We start from the raw sequence: 20,279 nt of genomic DNA, 5'->3' as shown, positions 1-20,279 counted from the left end.
GATCTTTAAATCAGACGTTAAGTGATGGAATACCACTACTCCTATTGATATTGTTTCATGTATAAAAGGACAAAGTTTAGCCTTGACATATACTGCTGTATTTCACAGGTCATGCTGTAACAGACTGGATGGCTGCTCCGGAGTCATGTCTTCAGCATGATTCAGAAGAAATTACAAGATAAAGAAAAGGACAATTATGAAACAGCCTGTTCACATTTCCACCTAGCTTATTTCAGGGAGACCAGGAAAAGGGCCTAATCATCCTCCTTCAAAAATCTGTTTCCTCTCTGCTGAATCTGTAGATGATCTCTAGGCTCCTTTGGTCTCAAAACCAAAAACAGGCCATTTCAGCTGGAGCAAATTCTTGTGATGTGTTCCATGAGTTAATTACATTTCCACTAGTAAAGAAGTTCTAAAACTTCAGTTTCTTTACTGATGCTTTTTGAATCCTGCCAAAATAGATAGGAAAACATGATTTCCTCCCGTTTTTTATCTATCTCAACCTTATGAGCCTTTCCTCTTAATTTTAACTCTCTTAGCCTTTTCATTTCTCCTTAAATGAACATTTCATCAACACTTTAATCATTTTCACAGCTTTCCTCCTAAGCTCCCATGCCCGAACTTTATTCAAGGATGCTGGTTCAGGATATTTGAGATGGGGAACTAAGCCAAAAAACAGTTCATTCTTTCAGTCTTCCTTTTTTCTTCTTTTTCTTTATCTGGAAAAGAAGCCGAGAGCTCCAATTTATTTTAAGTCCTCTTTGAACCAGAACCAAGCTATGTCCAACTAAGTATTTCTGATTATCAGTTTAGTTTGAGAGCTCTTCAGCACAGGGACATTTTGTAGCTCAAAAAGTCTTAGTCTCCTCCAAGTAGCTCATTTCTGTCCTTCACTCCTTTACCTCTACATCACCCTATGGACCATCAACCCTTAGTCTGACACTAGGTGCTTCCTGTTTTGCAGACTCTTACAGGGAATTTTTACACATTTAGTGAGGCAAAGGGGGGGACTCAACTTTAGCCTCTCTACAGAAACATCCATAAGGACCAATCCTCACAGCATTTGCAAACGGATTTATGGCATCAGCGTGACACGCTGAGAGCAGCCCTCTTCTATTTTGAGACCCCCGGTTACAATTCCTATTCCCAATGAAGCACAGCACCACTCCAATCTCTACTTCTGATCTCTTCCTTGCTTAAATCTTACACAGCCCAACATGAACTGACTTGAACTGTGCCAACACTTAAACCCGTTATTGGCTAAAACCTGGGGCTTAACTCAGGAGTGACCTGAACTTCTTGCTCCAGAGGGATGCTTTTAAAAGTCTACGACAATCACGAGAACCACCTACACATACACACCCACCCCTGTAGCCAGCTCTTGAAACCAAGGCATCTTCTCCAGCACTGACAGAATAAGAATATCCACCAGAAAAACCTGACCTGCTTCTTTAATATCCCTTCCTGAGATCACTGAGCAAATTCTTTCATTTATTAATCAAAAAATAATGAAAGGTGATTTTTCCTGACCACCAGCATACAGAAAAATGGAGGAAGGAGGAGACACAAAGCCTTACATTTATAGTCAGCCATTGATTTGGTTAGTGCTGACCATGCCAGGAAGGAAAGATTTCTGACATGTATTTGAAGAGCACTGTTTAGGTGGTCGTGCTCCTTCGTGAGGATCAGGCAACTTTCCAAACCCTCTAGCTCACACTACAGATTTGACATGTGCCACACGTAGGAAGCAGGACTTCTTTCTCAGCCTAAGCTGCCAGACTTTCCCATGGCAAAAAGTGGCCTTCCCATGCAGCCAGGAGTTTATGCCCCATTCATCCTACAGCCACTGGTATTACTGAACTTATTCCCAGGGGATCCCTTCCCTCCATCCCAATTCAGTCAGATCCTTCAGCACAGAGAAGATCCAAGATAACTAAAGTTAAGCAAGGGGCCTACTTTGGTGTCAAAAAGCATCTCCAGGTACCCAAATGGCAGGTGCTGACCCTGGAGCTTGAGTTACCTATACAGAGACCTCCAGTACTGAAGCCTTGTCCTGGCCAGAACATCCCACACATCTTGTTAGTGGTTCAGCAAGAACAAAAGGGAAGATCAATTTTCCACCTCCACTAAGTTTCCCTGATGATTTCAGAGAGTCCTGAGGAAGGCAATGGTCCCAAAGCACCCAAAACCTTTGGGATGAGTTGTGGATCCAAGGACATGTGTGCAAACGGGACGCTGTTGTTCCTGACACTCAGGATTAGATGACGATTAAAACTAGGCTGACTTTTTAGACCCTCATTCTTTTCAACAACCACAGCCAGGTTCTTATCTCAGATGAGCAGGCACTTTGCCATCAAAAGCTGGACACTTGGGAACTGGGACACAGCAGCAGAAACATTTGAGAAACAGGACCCTAAGAAATCCTGCACACTCCTCCTCATCTAATCATGAGACAGCACTCAACAACACACAGAGGACTTGGGTGTTTGGGATTTTGTTTGTTTGTTTTTAAACTGGGAGTCATTAAGAAAATGAACATTAGAGCACTTCATAGCTGAAATTGTATTTGTTGTTTTGGTTTTGAAGCCCTAGTATTCATACCCAGCTATAATAGCAGCTAGGTATGCAATGTTTTCCACCTATAGAGGAGAGCAAGCAGCCAAACAGATGCCCACACTACATGATTCCTAGGGCAGGATCAGACGTTAGGACCAGATCACAAGGTCCAGAGTCCTCTTCTCACCTGCAGTCTCCACTATTGCCTTTGCATGGTACAGCCTGTCCCCTCACAAAAGACAATATTTCCCTGCCACCCATCTCCCTTCAAGAGTCATAAAAAGCTAAAAATGCTGTCTGGACTCTGGACTAATGATCCTGCTTGGCTTTGATAAAGCCCTGGCTGTGATGAGAAAGCATACCTCCCTTTCACTTGGGACGGTCACTTTTACTTTACAGCTGCCCAACTTCAGGGCCTGCGGGCCAGGGAGATGTAAGCATCTTCAGATGATGTCTGACACTCCTCTCTTTGTGAGCAAAAAGCTTCAAAGAAGCATAAACAGGCATGAAACATGGAAAGCAGCACAAGATAGAAATCCGAAGAAATGCTTTTGTTTCATCTCTCTTTGAAGAAAAGCTATTTGTCTGTGCCTCAACTTTCTGGCTTCTTGCTGTGCGGTATCATCATTTATCAGTTCACATACCAGGTATTCAATACCTTGCAGTCACTTCTAATAAAGTAAGAGAGAAGCACGTCAATCTCATTATCTGTTTGCCCTTGAGAAGTACTCTGACCTAAAATGTTCAGTTTGCCACAACCAGAGCAGAGCCATGCTTAAAGGATAACTTCTGCCAGGGAAGGGCCATCCCCACCCGCGGGTCCTCTGAGGGTCTGTGACCATCTGTAGCCTTCCTCTAAGCACAGCCCTGAGTCCTCCTCTGCTCAGGAAAGTCTCCTTCTAATTTAGCAGCCAGCCACACAATTACACACCCACCTGCTTAACTCAACCTGCCTCTACCCACCCCCACCAAAATGAATGCACAAAAGCCACTATAAGTAACAAAAAAAGACGAGCCCTAATTAACACTCCAACAGGCTCAGCACAGCCTGGGACCCCCTTTGCTAGGTGAAACAAACCTAGAGGGAAAGCAAGATCCAGTCCCAAGGATCCTGCTGCCCCACTGGGCAAAACTGGCTGTAATAGTGCATAAAAAGAAACAGGGACATTTGCCAAGGTGGGTTTAGAGCCCACAAATCCTTCCTCCCTGTCCAACATCATCATCTTTGAAGGAAGCTGCTTCTTCATCTCCCTAAGAGTCCAGATGGCCAAGGGACAGAAAATAGAAGAACTTCAAACTATTTTTGACTGTTCAAACTGAGACCTCACACACCCTCTTCCCTTCCAGTTACTAATTACTCATTTTCTCTGCCTCAAAAAAAATGTTTGGTTACTTGCCTTCCTCCATTACTGCCCCCATACACCAGCCAGATCACTGGTTAACACCTTGCATTCTGGAAAACATGTACATTCCCTTTGCCTTGTCCAATTTTTTTTATCTGATTTGATTTTGGAAGGTACCCTCAGCTCTTCTGAGCCAGCAAGTATCCATCCATCATTGGAGCATAAAAGAAATTGAAAACAAGGATCAGCTCCATTAAAATCTACAGAGGCTTTGCTCTTCGCATGACTCATGCACAATGCTAATAGCAATCAGCCTTAGTCCATCACCACCCATACTGTATAACCATGCAGAGAGGCTTACTTGTTTTCCTTGTGACAATTAACCACGACGAAGCTTGTCCCTCTCAAAGTACCCATTTTCCCAACTGCTGTTGTTGCTCAGCTTTGCTTTCTAGCACAGAAGTGTCAAAAGTTCCATGTCAGAAAAGCAGAGAGAAATTTGCATCTCCCTGCTCCTAGCCCCTTTATTCCCTAGGAGTCTAGATCTAAAGCTTATAATCAAAGCACTGAGCATACTATCTAAAGTGATGCTGGCAGGACATCCAAGGGTTTTTATTTCATTTTAATTTTGCTTTTCAAATTATATTGTTCTATGGTTATTTGCAGGTGGCAAGACTGAGGTGTTCTGGGGAGTACACAAGTGCCAGTCACATAGGACCCTCAAGGGCTTTTGAATGCCCAAGAACATGCATGTGCAGAAAAAAAGGCTTGAGACTATAGACATCTATGTATATTTGACAACTTTAAGAATTCCAGCCCTCAACCAGGCATCCACTTCTCAAATACTTTCATGATCACATCTCACCCCACACCCTGTCCAGGAGGTACCTCCACCTTGAAAGATCAGAGGTGATGCGCAGACCAGGCTAGATGGATCCTATGCCTCCCCTTTTGACAGTCATCACTGCAGCCAAGGCTGCTGCTGCTCCTCATACACTGCACCAGGAATAGCATCTCAGACTGCCCACATACTAGGATGTTCCTGGTAACTAGCAAAGCTAACATCAAGGATGAACAGGTCTTTATTATGCTACTAAATGAGTTACCTTCTAAATTATTAGCATCACCAGGAGCTAGGAGCACATTTCTCAGTCATGCAGACAATCAAGATAATTCTAGCTTTTGTAATTTGTTCCCAACAGCCTGAGACATCAGTAACAGCACAGAGACTTTGTGCACATCATTTGGCAGCTCCAGGCCTGGCACACGCTGTCTCTGCCAGTCCCACCCAGCTGATCCAACTGGCTCAAGAAGCTACCAGGACTCTTCGAGAGTGTTTAATCCAGGCCGATTGAAAGCCAAAAAAATTAACTCTGCTCATAAAGGACAGAGCATGATCCTTTCTACTGCTCCATTTATTTACACCAGCCTTTAGCAACTCTTGGTGTTGGACAAACACTGCACACAGTTGTGGTCACTGTCTCCAAGAGGATACGATAGAACTAGGAAAGGACCAAAGCAACAGCACAGGTCAACAGTGCACAGAAAAGCTCTCAGATCAAGGGAGGTTGGGCAGCATAAATTTCTGACTGGGGAAAAGCTAGAGATTCATAAAACCATAAGCATGCAGAAAAGAAATTATTCTTCTCCAGATCTTACTTACAAAATCTGGAAGGCACTAATGGAAATCTCAGGTGGCTAGCAATGACAAAAGGGATAAGCAGCACCTTTTCTTGTGGTATGTAATTAAACCATGAGACCCATTACTCAGGATATGATGAAGCCAAAAGTATAAACAGGCTCCAAAACACAACCAAGGGGGACAGTCTCCTTTGACCTCACAGTTTAAAAGGCATCAGATCCATATTTTTTTCCTTGAAAATCCCTAGATATCTGAATTTTGGGTATCAGGAAGATAAGGATCATTTTATCCACGCCTTGCTCCCATTCTTCCCCTTAGCAGCCACCCTATTACACCAGCTCCAGATAGAGAGGATGTCTGTAGTTTAAACCAGTACAGCATTTTTTCAGACTCTTGTGTCCAAAGCCCAGGATCCCAGGAAAAATCTTCCCACGAACTCCAACAGGAACAGGTCTGAACCGTTGAGGCCCTGACTCCAGTCTCATAGCTCTATCCACGGCCATGTGAGGGGTTTGGACGTAGGGAGGACTTTGTTCCCAAGCCAACTGTGGATTTCTGAGGTTTCCACCCCAAGACAGGTTGCAGCAATAGAGTAAGAAGTCCCTTCACTCCTACCTTGGGAAAAGTGCATTAAGATCATATAGTCCCAGACTAGTTGAGAAATTGCATTTTTGTGTGATTTAGAGCTGCTAATGGGTGATGTCATCACTGGAGCGAATGCAATCCCATAAAAATGTGAAAATAAAATGAGCAAGAGCTATAAAATATACATGTGTCTCTCCACAATAGCAACAGGCACGTCACAGCAGGGCAGCTTTCCTCGATACTCATCTACAACTGGAGGAGTTCACGAGAAATAACTAAAAAAATTACAGAAGAGACAAAATCTTTCAAGAAGCAGAAATCTATTATTTTCCCAGGCCTTTATTAATAGCAAATCAGCATGCTTCCTTGAAAGTAAATGAGAAAAAGGCACCACAGCAGTACTGTGGAAAGAAACTGAGGGAGTGTTTTCTGGAACAACAAACCAAGCCATTTTGGGCCACTATCTGTTAGACTCCAGTTTAGCTCAATAGGATATCGATCCTGGCTGCATATAACACAGTCCTGATTCATTTTCTGATTAACAAGTTCTACTGCCTGATTTTGACAAACAAATGTCCATTGTTGCAGGTAAATAAAATACATATTTATCAATAATGCCGGTGTGCAGGCATTGAGTAGCAAAAAAGGGGGTTGGAAAAAACAGATGGAAAGGGTTACTGCATGATCACTGTAATATTTACATAAGGGTAAGTTCAATAAATGCAGAGCCTTCCCCCACAGCCTCCTCCAAAACACACCCAGACACTGGCTGGCCTTCTTCCTACGGAAACAGCTAACAAGAGCAAAGCTGCTCTTTGCTTTTATGGGTTTTAGCTAAAAGCTGAAAATGAGATCAGATTTTCTGACATTCACCGTTTACCTTAATAAAAATGTGCACTCAACAGGATTAGCAGGTATACAACTCTGCATGTGGTATCATGAAATGCATTTTCATGATCTTTCATGCTTACACAGAAGAAGGAGAAATCAAAATCCCTCTATAATATTGAAGATCCATGTGAAACTGAGCTTAGGAACTGAACACTGATCACTGCCTGGGAAACATGAAGTAACATTTTCCAGTAGCAATCTTGCACATATGGCAAAGAAAAGCTTTTGATAGAGTAGTAAAATGATATTTCAAAAACTGATGTCCTACCTATCTATATTTATAAGAACACATTAAGTATGAGTTTAGCACTGTCCTTTTTTATTATTCCCTAATAAATTTCAAAAAATGATCAAGTAGGTTTTGTAACACAGATCTGAGACTACGTCCCACAGAAATGAAAGTTAAGTTCCCACCTGTGTCACCACCTTGCAGCCCCTCCCTGGAGGAACAGCCGGGTTTGTCAGTAGTAAATCTTCTTCAGCAACCTGCCTTCAAACTCTCAGTGCAGAAATGCCAGGATGATGTCTGTCTCCAGTAAATGGCCTTGCTCAGACTTCCCCTTGTTAGCTGAGCTAGGGCAGGCAATGGGCAGATGAAAGTGTTTCTGGCCAGTGAAGGAAACCCAAGAAAGAGGAGCTCCTGCTTTCTAGCACAGACCCATGGCAACACAGGAGTGAGCTAAGAACATAATAGGAATCTAAGAAATTCAGAGCAAAACACAACAGGCTACAGAGAAAACACTAATTCAATCCCCTGTGTGATACTAGAGATCTTTCAACATTATTTCTCTACTATAGGTCCCTCCACCTCATCACTGGGTTTGGAAATACAGCCCCAGATTCAGAAAAGCATTTATCTAACCAAACACACAAGTAACCCTGTTATTTTCAGTAGCACACACACACACACACACACACACCCCCCCCCGACACCAAAAATTGGGCTCAAACTCAAGCACTTTGCTAATCCAGCCCTTGAATTACAGGATTAGAGTTCTGTGGATTTCCTCAGTGGAGATGACTCTTGGACTTAATGTCAACCAGTTTACACTTTGCCTTCCCTGCATCGCCTGCCTGGTGGGAAGTCCATGTACAAGACAATTTCAATACAGCCCAGCTAGTATCACCCTTGGAAACCAACAGCTTTGACGTTAACAGGATTGTACTTCAAAAAGAATACGCATGTTTGCAGATGGCAACAGGGTTCCTTATTACAGCTGTCTAATCAAGCCGATATTCCGCAATTATGCTCAGAGATCAAACAGCGCTGCAAACAGCACTCACGATAAAACCGGCACCAGTGAGATGCCGGTGTCACGCCTGTAGCATCGCACATTCGGTTGTGATTCCACAAGCACGGCACGCACACGCGATGTTTCAGCTACTGTTGTAAAACTTTGAACATCTCAGTCACAGCTACACAGGTTTTCAAAAACTATCTATTTTGATTCTTGGCCTGTGTTTATAAAAAAAACCAAATCTAAAACATGCTTAAACAAATAGCAATATGGCTATAATTCAGGAAAGCTTTTATGTATAACCTTAAGCACAGAGCCACTGGAGTCAGCTGAATTCAAACGTGTACTTGAATGCTTTGCTGAAGGATAAATTAAACCACATGCTAAAGTCCTTTCCAGAATCAGGGCCTTTATTTTATTTTTTTTAAAATACACAAAAGGGCATAGTGTTAACTAGAAATCAGAACATACCATCGGTGCGAATAATTGTAGCATCTGTGCTAATTCTCTTTTCATCCTGGTACCCCCTATGCTTCCAAGTATGTAAATCTGATTCTCCTTGTGGCTCCACTGAAGTTTCTATTGATTAAATACCCAGCCCCAGCAGCAGGAGAATCAAGCCCTGCATATTTATTTTCTTCCTCTCAATACATAAAGAATTCCCTTTGGCCTCTCAATTGCTATATCACATGGTACTCTGAATGCAAATAGAATTACAGTGATAATGTATCTAATGAATACATTTGTATATGTATGCAAGCATTTTCCTAATAGCATCCTGCTCTACACCACTAACCAGACCAAAGAATATATATGTTCGTCACACACAGTAGCAGAGAAGGTGTGTGAAATGAGTTCATATTAATAACAAGAGCCAGACTGCAGTCTTCTGGGGAAAAAAACCAACTGAAATCCTTCCAAGATGAAGGCTGCAAGATCAGGACCTCACGCAGACCTTTTTAACATTTCCTTTGGAGCTTTAAAGCACAATTTGTAGACCATAAGTGTTAATGTTTATATTTACATTATCCACTAGTGTTACACTATATTTATATAAATAGATATAGAAACAGTTGCAACATATAACATAAAAACATCATGAGTATTTCCAAGAAAAAAATTAGCAATATCATTTCAAACCAGGGTACAAAATGCCCAGGTAACATTTCCAGCGCCATCCTTTATAACATGCATTCTCTTTGAATTATTCTTAGAAAAGGTATTTTATAGCAGACCAAATTCTTTCCTGCAGAAACTTCACTGATTTCAGAGTTGTAATAGCTTAAAAATGGGATGCATTTAATTCATTAGCTCACTCCATGTTGACTTTGAAAGTCATCCTGTAATGTCAGAAGATAGATTGATTTAAATCAGGTTCAAGTACCTACTGGCAATTAGAATCTGCAAAGTCCAAGAAATGTCAGTAAGCGTCTGGATAAGATACATGCCAGCATATATACAAATAAATATCCTCAAAACCTCTTTTCAGTTGGTTCAAACAACACTTTGGAAGTGTCTCGTTCAGCACAATAGCCATTATTTAAAGCAACAAGGTCAGAAATGCAGTTTTTTAGTACTATTTCGCCAAAATCACTCCCACCCCAACCCACAGTTAAAAAACAACACAAACCAAAGCAAGAGCCCCTCTTAAACTCAGGTCAAGAGGAGGTCACTTACCCTGTGAGGACCACAACAAAATCCATCACATTCCAACCGTTTCGGAGGTAAGAACCTTTATGAAAAACAAACCCCAGAGCGATGATTTTTATACCAGCTTCAAAACAAAATATTCCAATAAAGTACGGCTCAGTGTCATCCTGAAAAAGAATAAAAATCAAAGGTGTCAAGGAGATAACTATGCTTCTGCACTGATAGCGAGAGTCGTATAAACAACTACATGCACCAACTTCATGCCCTTTTCAGTTCTCTGAACAGAGTTGAAAGCAAAAGTTTTAAGTTTACTGGAACTAAGCACAGAAAGAATGTAATTTTTTTTCTGAAAGTAAATTTGTTTTTTCACATTGGAAATTCCATTTGTCTTTGATCATTTCACTCCATGCTTTCCACCTTTACTCAATATTCTGGAGAGAATTTTAACACTGAAATTTTTCTCTAAGGGTATATTTATACTTGAGGTCATATATTTCTGTAGTTATTGACATGGAAGAAAACATGTGCTTTACAATTCATTCAGGAAACTGAAACAAGAGGATATCTTGGGGAGTAACAGTCAGCACAACAAGCTTGCAAACACTGGCAGGAAATTATTTATCATTTATTCCATCAGTTCTTCCTTCACTCTTGCTCCTCCATTTTCTCAATTTCCACAGCTGCAGCCTCAATTGTTTTCCTTTCACTGTGGATCTGATCCAGGGAGAAATTCCCATTCCCTTCCATTGACAGCAGCAGTAAGGTTTATGTCTCAGGCCCATGGTGCAGACTAAAGCATACCCTGGGATCACAGCTTCATGTCTTAGCTCACTAGATAGAAAAGTCAAGCTTAGTCTCCAGAGTTTTACTAAACTATTTTTTTTCATCTATGGCACCAGATCCCTCAGTATTATACTTTATTGATAAGAGCTTCAACACAAATTCAATGCCAAATGGAAGCATTCACATTTGGAAGAAAGATGTGGGTAAGAAGTGGGAACAAAGCAAGAGGTGAAAGCAATGGCCATCAATTTCAAGATCATGTTAATTAGCTTTGGCACCTGTAACCAATTTCCAAATGTGCCTTAGATCCCAGATTTCAGTTGAAGTCAATGGAAGTAAAGCAGGCCTACCCAGAAGGAAGAAAACTCCCAAATTAAGACATTAGAAATATTTGTTCCAGTGGCTTTGGCATTTCTGACCATCAGAGCCAAAGAGTTGAGCTGCTGTTTGATGCACAGTTGTTCACATTTTGCAATTCTACTAATGACAAAGTGTGATTTTAGTTCCCTTATACAGGAAGAACAGGGATGTCAAGTCTTGTGGCCACAGAACAAGGAGCAAAGCAGTTTTGATACAAGAATTTATTTTACAAGCACAGCAACTCTTGCTCAACTCTGACCCAGCACTGGCACACAGCCTCATGCTTTAGGCATAGTGCTTGTTACACAAAGCCAGGTTTTTCACACCTAGAAGACCAATATAATACCATACCCCTCCCAAAGATGCTTACGCACTTAGCACATCCATGTATGTCACTGAAGATGCCTCCAAGCTGTTGGAAATTACTACTTCTGGACAGGCTTTTCCATCAGTGGCTGAATTAAAGTTTTGTTTCCTTCAAAGCAGCACCCCACATTCCTACAGACCTCAGTGACCCCAGCTCCTCCATGTACTTCATCTTTCACCCTATATCATCTCTACTCACCTCCACCTTTCCTAACCTCACAGCCCCAGCAACTCCACCCCCCATTCCCCTACAGCCAGGCAAGGTGACCAGTGACCTGCAGATCACACATACATGCAATGACTGGCCAGACAGCAAAACAGAGCAGGTGACTTTCGAGATCACCTTTGGCTGAAATGGAGGGGGGGAAAAAAAAAAAAAAAAACAAAAAAAACCAAAACCAACTGTCTTCCCCTCAAGCCAAGAAGCTGTTTCCACAGACAGCAGCACCTCCAAGCACTCTGCCCCTCCACAGGCCCTTACTGATGCTGCTTAGAGGATACAGAAACTATCATTGACTGACTGAGAAACTTCCAGCTACCCATCTCAGTGCTGTTTACCCACAGAGAACACTGGCAAGGCCATCAGACCTTTTATGACCTTCAACAGAAACCTTACGATAAGGGTCTTCTTCCATCAGTTTCTCCACAGCAAGAGCCAGAGGCATCCCAGGGCTCCAACCCGGTACAGAAAACAGGGAAAAAGGAAGAGGGGGTCAGAAATCATCATATGTGATTTCAGGAGAAGCTACCTTACAGCTCCTCTGCTTTCCCTTATGCATACAGGAGCACTCTAACAGCCTAGTCTGCCTGCTCTTCAAACCCACAACACCTTCTAGTTCAACAAGTATACATAATCTTTGCAAACAAAGACCTCCCAGCCCATCCTATATTTCCATCCCACAGCTACTAACATGTCTCTAAAAATAGCTCTTCTAACCACACAAAAAATATACCTTTACCCACATATACTCCCCCTCATTACTCCCTCACTTCCTGGAAGCCTTATATCTACTCTGCTACCACTCGTTTGCTCAATCTAGGTCAGGTGCCTTGCGATTACAGCTCCCAGCTTTAAAGAACCAGGCTTCAGGTACTCAAGGCTTTGATAGAAAATACTCTTCCCAAAGCTAGGACTACACAAATCTCTTAGGAAGTAGGTCAAAGAAGTTCTTGTCAGCTTCTAGGGAAGCAGGAAGGCTCACAGATGGGCTTGGGTATTTATTACAAAGAAAAACTGTCATCTATAGGGTTGGCAGTGAGTAGCTGGGGAATAAGAGAGGGTAGAAAGACGGTCTCTTCTAAAGCTTGTCTAAATTTACACTAATTTAGCCTAAGAATCAGGACATTAACAACAGGACGAAGAATAAAATTTATGCCCCATTAAGTAGCGGGGCCTGCTGCTGAAGAAAAGGATTCACATGACTGGGTGTGATGGAAGGAGCTGGAGGGCAGGGACATGGGTGACATGCCCGGTGCAGCGCTGAAATGACACTGCTGTTGGCTCAGAAATCCTGCTGCCAGGGCATCCTGCCGCCCCCTTCAGACAGGAGGCTGCATCGCTGCTTGGGTTCAAGAGCAGGAGAGCAGGTGATAATGAGTATCAGTGTGCGTGCTTGGAAGGAGGGTGGAGAATTTGGGCAGCAGCCAGATCTGTGCCAGCAGGTTTTTTGCTGTGGACACAGCAAAGCTTGAGAGTGGGCCAAACACACATTTCATCAATATGTTTCAGATCAGAAACAACTTCTGAGTCTGGAAAGTCATTACTATTCCTAGTCCATGTCCTAGTGTCTTTCCTTGGCCTTTGGATGTGACAGCCTTGATAGGTTTGGGTGTGTAAGGCTTTGTTCATGCAAAGGTTAATATGAACATCTCACACACAACTGCACTGCCTGTGGATAGGATAAAGAATTAAATCCTTTAGTAAAGTGCAAGAGCTGTTATGCTGAATATCTGAGAAAAGTTATGTTCTGCCCTCACATCAAAAACATCCAGGGGAGTCAAACACTCAGAACCCTATAGTGGCATGCAGACGAACATCCTACAGACCCACTGGTGTCTTCAAACAGGGTGTGGCCCAGAGTGGGGCACAAAATAGATTTCTTGTCCTGCAAGTTCTGTCAGGCTGGTGCAAATCTATGGTCTGCTGAAGCTTCTCATGAAAAACTGAGAACTTGGGAAGGAGACAGGGTCACGAGTGTGCCTCAGCCTGGACAGCCCAGAGCATCATGAGCAAGGCATCCACCTGCAAGGCCATTTAGGGCTCAGATGTGAAGCTCACATTTGGAGCTCTCACCACCAGGCTCTGGGCCACTCAGTACAACTCCCTCAGCATCTTTTCAGTTGGCATCACTCCAGTGTGTACAAACAATGCAATATTTATTGGGACAGAGAGAGACTGACTCTACAACCTATTGGCTAAGGCACTCAGCTGATATGGACAGTAGCAAGTTTGTAGCATCTCTGTTCCAGTGGATAATTACTGATGTGAAGTAAACACTTCCAGCAGCCAAAGCATAAGAGACTCCCAGCTCAGAGCAGGCAAGAGCCTAGGGTGTAGGTCATTCTGCTGCTAGTGGAAGAATGAGCTTATTTCTCTTGTCTGAAGAGCAAGGACTTGAAACCAGTGCTCCAGTTCACCACTAAATGCTTTGACCACCAGGCTGGTGTTTTTTCAGAGCCCTAGTTTTGACCAGAATTTCCATCCTAGAGCCAAGTAATGCTTTTCTGTGCTACAAACTACATACAGAAAATGGACAGAGAAAGATTACTCATAACTCAGCCATTCCAGTTCTTGAAACACTGCATATACTGAGACATCACTTGCTCTTCCCATGTGCTTAATTAACCCTGCCTGACAAGTAACATGAGCACAGAAAACAGCCAAGAGAGATTGCACTGCGGGCTCATATCTTGCGTGTCTGGGGAGATACATAGAAGCAAATTTTGATTAGAAGAGAATAATCATGAAAATGTTTGTATGGACTCCTCCATCTTTTTCTCAGCTTTAACAGACAATCTTGAGATTTTTGTCTTTGTATCTGTGGCACAAAGTATGCAGGCAGCTTTGGTTTTCCTTCAACAATTCTGCCTACATCTCCCAGTCATAAAAGGCTTGTGATGTGCATCTCATATCCTTAAGATCTGTTTAACTCTTCAGTGATGAGCTCTCACTCCAATTTGGAGATTTTAATGAACCCAGGAGAAGGAAATGTATATCCATAAATCATTAACCAAAAAAAAGGTCAATTCCATTCTGCCGATGACAGCAATAAAGCACCTGTTGTTCTGCATGGACTTATAATCTGGCTCAACAAACCTGTAAATCTATGGGAATGTTCACCCACTCTGGTTTAGCATGGATTTGTAACATATTCAATGAAACAACTTACAGTTTGTGAAGAGGCAGGAGCATTCTAAAGAGGTTTCACTTTGAAAACCAGAATACAGTTTTTCTTATTCACAATGTTTAATCTTTCCAGCATGTGTTGAAAATAGAAAATATTTCATGACTTGTAAAAATTCTCAGTGCTATTCTACAATAAATCCCTTTATAGTTCAGAGCTACAAATGTGCTGTAGTTAAAATGGCATCAGAATATCTGGATCAAAGACAATGCTGCACAATGCTGTTTGGGACAAAAATCAGGGGATAATTCTTCCTTCATCACCAAGGCAGAGCCAACAAGGTGGAGACTGTGCATTTAACACATACAGTTATCTTACACTATTCAGTGGTAATGCCAGTGCCCCCCTTTGGAATGATTTGGGCAGGAACTGAAGGGGTGTGTGCGGTACTGGATGCTGTAAAACAGAATTAATACAATGGGGAAAAGGAGCAATAAAGATCCTCTAGGATCTCCTTACAAATCTAGGGATCTAGAGGAACAGAGGAACAACTACTGCTGCTTAAAAACAACATATCACCAAAGGGTTACCAAGCCAGAACATCCACAAAACTACTTTTCCCCTTCACTAGTCCATATGTTCATAGCTATGGAAGGTATTTCCCCAGCTTGGTCGCTACCCTGGGTCTAACCCTGTGCTTTGCTCACAAACCCAGGCTTGCCTTGCTAGCCAGTCTCAAAACATACAAAGACATGTTTAACAGCAGAAAGATCAACATACATGCATGCTCTTAATTTTTTCCTCACCTCTTCTTAAGTAGAAATAATTCAAACAGAAACAGACTAAGCAAACACAATGTGGGTGGGCAGCCAGCATGAGCGGATACACTTCCAAACAGGCAGTATCAGCTAGCTGACCCTGAAGCTCTTTCTAGATCTATCACTTACACACTTTTCCTGTTTCTGAAGAATGAGATTGTGAGAGTTGCCCACTGGTATGGACCAACCTTGGAAACTGAAGCAACCAGTGTTCAGAGGCTCTAGCTTTTGGCAGCAAGCCTAATATTCTCTTTGTTTGCATAATTTAATATCTACATGTAAAACACATACGGTTCCATATTTATTCATCCTTTGAACATGCAGCAGGATTAATGCATTTAAGCATAAAAGATGTTCCAGATCATAACAGCAGGAGAAAAAACAAACCAAATATTACCCATTTTTTCTACAGTGGTGATAAATGGAAGAATGATTTTGAAGCTATTCTTATATTTTCTTTTGAAATAAGGTAATTGGCCTCATTACCATAAAGCCTGTGGGTAAATGATTTTCCTCTGTAAGCTGGTTTCTTTGTTTTGGAAGGGAAATGTAATTACCTAAACACAAAGTTTGCTTTGTAGGGTCCTTGATATATGCTGTAACAGGAAGATAGCTGAAAGACATACGAACCTAAAAGGTTACTCTCTTCTACCACTTCCTGGGAAAATATCACAGAAGTTCATTTGATTCTAGAGACCATACTGAGCATTAGGCAGTCGCTTCCTGTCTTGGTTTATAGACAACCTAAGGATGCTGCTCTTCTGATCATAATGTAAGGTACATCTCTTCTCCTGCAATTGGGCAGGGCTGGCTAGAGTGATGAAGCATTCTTGTGAAGATGGGATCGGGAGGCTAGAGTTATACTTGTTGTCACTGACTTATTTTCTCTGACTGTCAAGTCAATGACCGTTTGTTTACGTGGATCTTTAAAACAGGTACAAGCACTCACAACACTGGGTGGCTGACTGCTTTTTGTATTAGACCAGAAACGAAAAATGTAAATAAATGAATACAACTCACCAATCTCTCTGACATAGGTGTCTTGTCTCCATCCGGCAAATGTTGTTCCAGAGCCAGCACAATACAATTGGCTATGATTGTAGCTAAAATCATGTATTCAAATGGAGTGGGGACCAGAAGTTAAAGAAGATGCTAGACAACACAAGGAGAACCTCATCCAAATCCCATTTCTACCTAAACAGTTATATTAGTTGAGTATTCTAAGATGTTTCATCTTTTTTGAAGACATTTAGTCTCCTTGACTTCCTCAGTTCTTTCTGGGGTGTCTTTGGAAGAAAAGTAGGAAATTGGCTTTCTTCTTTGAGAGAGTTAGTGAGTTACACAGAATCTGAGCTGCTCAAGGAATTTGGGAGCAAGAAAGCAAAAGGTCCAAAGGAAACAAAAAGCTATTAATGATCATTTTAAAATGAGACTGATAAACGGAACTGCCCCAAAATAGATTATACAGTTGAATGCCATCTGCTGAATTGTTCTTCAGAAATCCCCTGTCATTTAACTTGAGAACACAGTGAAAATACGCGATGGGCTAGAAAAGTTTGATTTAGAGTGTCTACGCAGGTCCAAAACATGAATTTGCCTGCTCCTGGTGAGAATAAAATCCTCAGCCCCTCTCAGGAGAGATCTCAGAGGTAAGAAGGCAAACCCGGCACTAGGTGCCCACTTGCCTTTCGTCGTCGTCTCTAGCCCGGAGCCGCGCCGAGCCCCTGCGCTCCCAGGGCGGAGCCGCTCCGCAGGCGGCGGCGGGGCCCCAGGGCGGGCGATCGCTCCGCTTAGCACCGCGGACGGCTCCGCTCAGCACCGCGGACAGCTCCGACCAGCACCGCGGACGGCTCCGCTCAGCACCGCGGACAGCGTCCTGCCCCGGGCCCCGGCCGGCAGCTCGTCCCGCGGCCCCGCTCTGGCCAGTGGCCGGTGGCTCTGCCAAGCCCGCTAGCCCCGCAGCGCTGCGGGCCCCCTCCCCACACCCCTCCCGAGAGAGACGCAGACGAGTCACCCCAGAGATGGGAGAGGGGCAGACTGCGCCCAGCCTCGCAGGAGAGGCGATGCTCTGCCTGCCACCTGAGCTCTGGGGCTTGTTTGTTCAGACTTGAATGCAGGGAAGCAGAAATGGATGAGGAAGTACGGCAGTGCCTGTGATTTTATAACACGGACAGAACGATCAGTATGTGTGTCTGTTCAGGGGGAAGGGAAGTGCATTCACTCTACTGGTGTATTTTTTCCTGTTAGCCCCTCAGGAAGTGAAAACTGGGGAAGCCTGACGGGGAGCTGGCCTCTGTGGCAATTCAAAGTGTTGCTAGGAGGCTGGGAGGAGGCCTTGCTGCTGTTAGCTGAGGATTAATAGGTGTGTGATATCAAATGAAAAGAAAACAGCCAGCTCCCTCGAGATCACCAGTGTAATGCACTCCTGTACACACACACGCGCATGCACACACACGCGCGCACACACACACTATATCTACTCCCTGGCAACCTCAAACAGTCTGCTTTCCTTTTTCTCATGGCTTACAACCCCACTGTGGGCATCATTACAAGCAAAGCCCCCTTCTGAGGAAGATCTCTGCAGCTCACTTGGCCTGGGAGCTGGTTCTGAGACAGAAAGCATCTGCCCCTTTCCCGGTACAGCAGATGATCCTTTCCTCCACTTACTGCCTCCCTCTGCCACTAAGCTTTTCTTTTTTTTCTTTTTTTTTTTTTTAGAAGAACCTAAGCTTAGTCTACGCACCTAATCAAAGTGACAAGATTCATGTTGACTCTAATGGCTTCAGGAGGTGATGTACTAAAAACCTAGCTGCAATGACTGTATTAATGGGATTCACAAGGTACCTTGGCTATCAGTGTCCCCACTATCAACGCAGCTTTAATGCTAAGGTGTCACCATTTTTATCCCACGTTCTTTCTTCCATTCAGAGTGAGGAAGAAGAGTTGAAAGGCTCTAAGATGGAAATAAGAATCAGGATTCATTAGCATGACTCTCACATAAGCCTTTTCATTTGGCTTAAATTGTAGGAAATGTCAATCTATGCAACTGTATATAGCTCACACCTAGACACACACTGAAATGCACGTACGCCTTACACACACCCCGGCACAGCCAAAAGCACACTCTGCTGTTCCCAGAGAAGCAATTTCCTATGATACCCAGCTGCACGGCCATACATTATGTCGGACACACGGATCCATGTCACACACACCCATTACACACACTGGATCACACACACACGTCTACATTAGCACCAGACACTCATCCTTGGCTGCCCAGGGGGATCTCTTTCCCCCAGTCTCCCTCTCCCCCTCCCCACCTTCTCCACCGTGCCCACACAGCCTCCCTGAAAGGATATGGCCATTCTGTTATTCTCTTGGCGTATTTCCGTATAACATTATCTTCACTGAAGATGAAGAGGGATCTGTTGACTGTGAAGCAGTTCTGTTTGACAGGGATGGGGTTGTAGAGAGCCATAGTCCTGGCCCTCTGAGCCATCGACTGCTTATACATCCTTTGGCCGGCTTGAGGGCCACCTTGCCGGCTGCTCCCTCTTCCAGCCCCGGCCGGCCCTCCACCTCCATAGCGGGTTGGCAGATCATCCCCAAACCGAGCCATTCTCTCAGTGCACGGAGCCGGGCGCTACAATCCAAACTGGCAGCCGAGGCGAGAGGAAGACGCATCACAGCGCGCAGCACTTCTCCCTCCGGGGGCTTCAGTTGCGGGATCGGGATGGATCGCAGCAAAATATATCGATAGATTTAAAAAAAAAAAAAAAAAAAAAAAAATCCGTTTCCCTTCCTCCACCCCCCCTCGTCCCTCCTCGTACTCGCCGCTGTGGCTGCCCGGGGGTGGGAGGAAGGCGCCGGGGCTCCGCTCACCTCCCCGCACAGGTGCCGTCTCTCCGGTCCGACCTCATGGCCGGGGCGGCGGGGGGATGGCGGGCAGGGCGGGCGGGGGGGCGGCCGCGCTCCCTTCCGCGGTGGCCGGCGGGGCTCTGGGCTGGGAAGGGGCTGCGCTGCTGCCGTGCCCGCCGCGGGAGCGCTCCGCCGTGCCCAGCCCAGCCCGGCCCGGCCCGGCTCGGCTCCGGCCCGGCCCCGCCGCATGTGATGCCCGGAGCCAATCGGCCGCCGCGGCTCCGCCCGCTCCAGTCACCGGCACCGGGAGGCGGGCGGGGATGGAGGGAAGGAGGGAGGGAGGGAGGGAGGGATGGAAGGATGGAGCCGGCCCGGCCCGGCCGCCGCCGCCCACCCGATAAATACGGCGGAGCCGCGGCCACTCCCCGGGGCCGCGGGGAAGGAGGGATCCAGCCCCCCCCCGTTCCCCCCCCGCCCCCTGCGCAGGGCTCCGCGGGCGCGCACAGCACCGGCCGGGGGGTGCCGCCGTCTGGGGCGGGGGGAACAAGCGAGGCGGCCCCCGCGCCTGCGCGCCGCTGCCCAGATGTGAGCTGCCCAGATGTGCATCGCCCAGCTGCTGCACCCATGGGTGCCCCCAGCCGCGGCGGGGGGGGTCCAGGGGCGCGGGCAGCGCTGGGCATCGGAGCTGCCGCCAGCCCCGTCTGTGCCACCGGGAAGCCCCGGGGAAGGCTGGGGGCAAAGGGGGGGGACGGTGGGGGGGTGTGTGTGTGTGCAGCGTGAATTTGGGGCGCGATGGGGGGACTGGGGGGGGGCGGGATCATGGGGATGCTCATTTCAGATGCAGC

At 44.9% G+C, this 20,279-nt stretch overlaps 1 protein-coding gene across 13 annotated transcripts in view; it reads right to left on the bottom strand.

Moving 5' to 3' along the window:
• The window catches only part of CACNA1B (calcium voltage-gated channel subunit alpha1 B), a 311,698-nt gene extending 292,233 nt beyond the window's left edge, over positions 1 to 19,465 (bottom strand). For 12 of the 13 annotated variants that reach the window (XM_074890983.1, XM_074890985.1, XM_074890982.1 and 9 more), the window contains exons 1-2: positions 16,597 to 16,697; positions 9,933 to 10,072 (exon numbers count right to left, since the gene is read on the bottom strand). In XM_074890983.1, the coding sequence (XP_074747084.1) occupies positions 9,933 to 10,072; positions 16,597 to 16,689 (233 nt within the window). In that variant the 5' untranslated portion in view covers positions 16,690 to 16,697. Of the gene's footprint in view, positions 1 to 9,932; positions 10,073 to 16,596; positions 16,703 to 18,935 lie in introns of those variants that run through there. The other variant, XM_074890994.1, reaches the window with a different exon arrangement.
• Between the last annotated feature and the right edge of the window lie 814 nt (positions 19,466 to 20,279).

The sequence above is a fragment of the Strix uralensis genome, chromosome 21 (genome assembly GCF_047716275.1).
Source record: "Strix uralensis isolate ZFMK-TIS-50842 chromosome 21, bStrUra1, whole genome shotgun sequence".
NCBI classification, from domain to species: Eukaryota; Metazoa; Chordata; class Aves; order Strigiformes; family Strigidae; genus Strix; species Strix uralensis.
The sequence above is the reverse complement of the archived record's forward strand: the minus strand, read 5'-3'. Positions and strand labels throughout refer to the sequence as shown.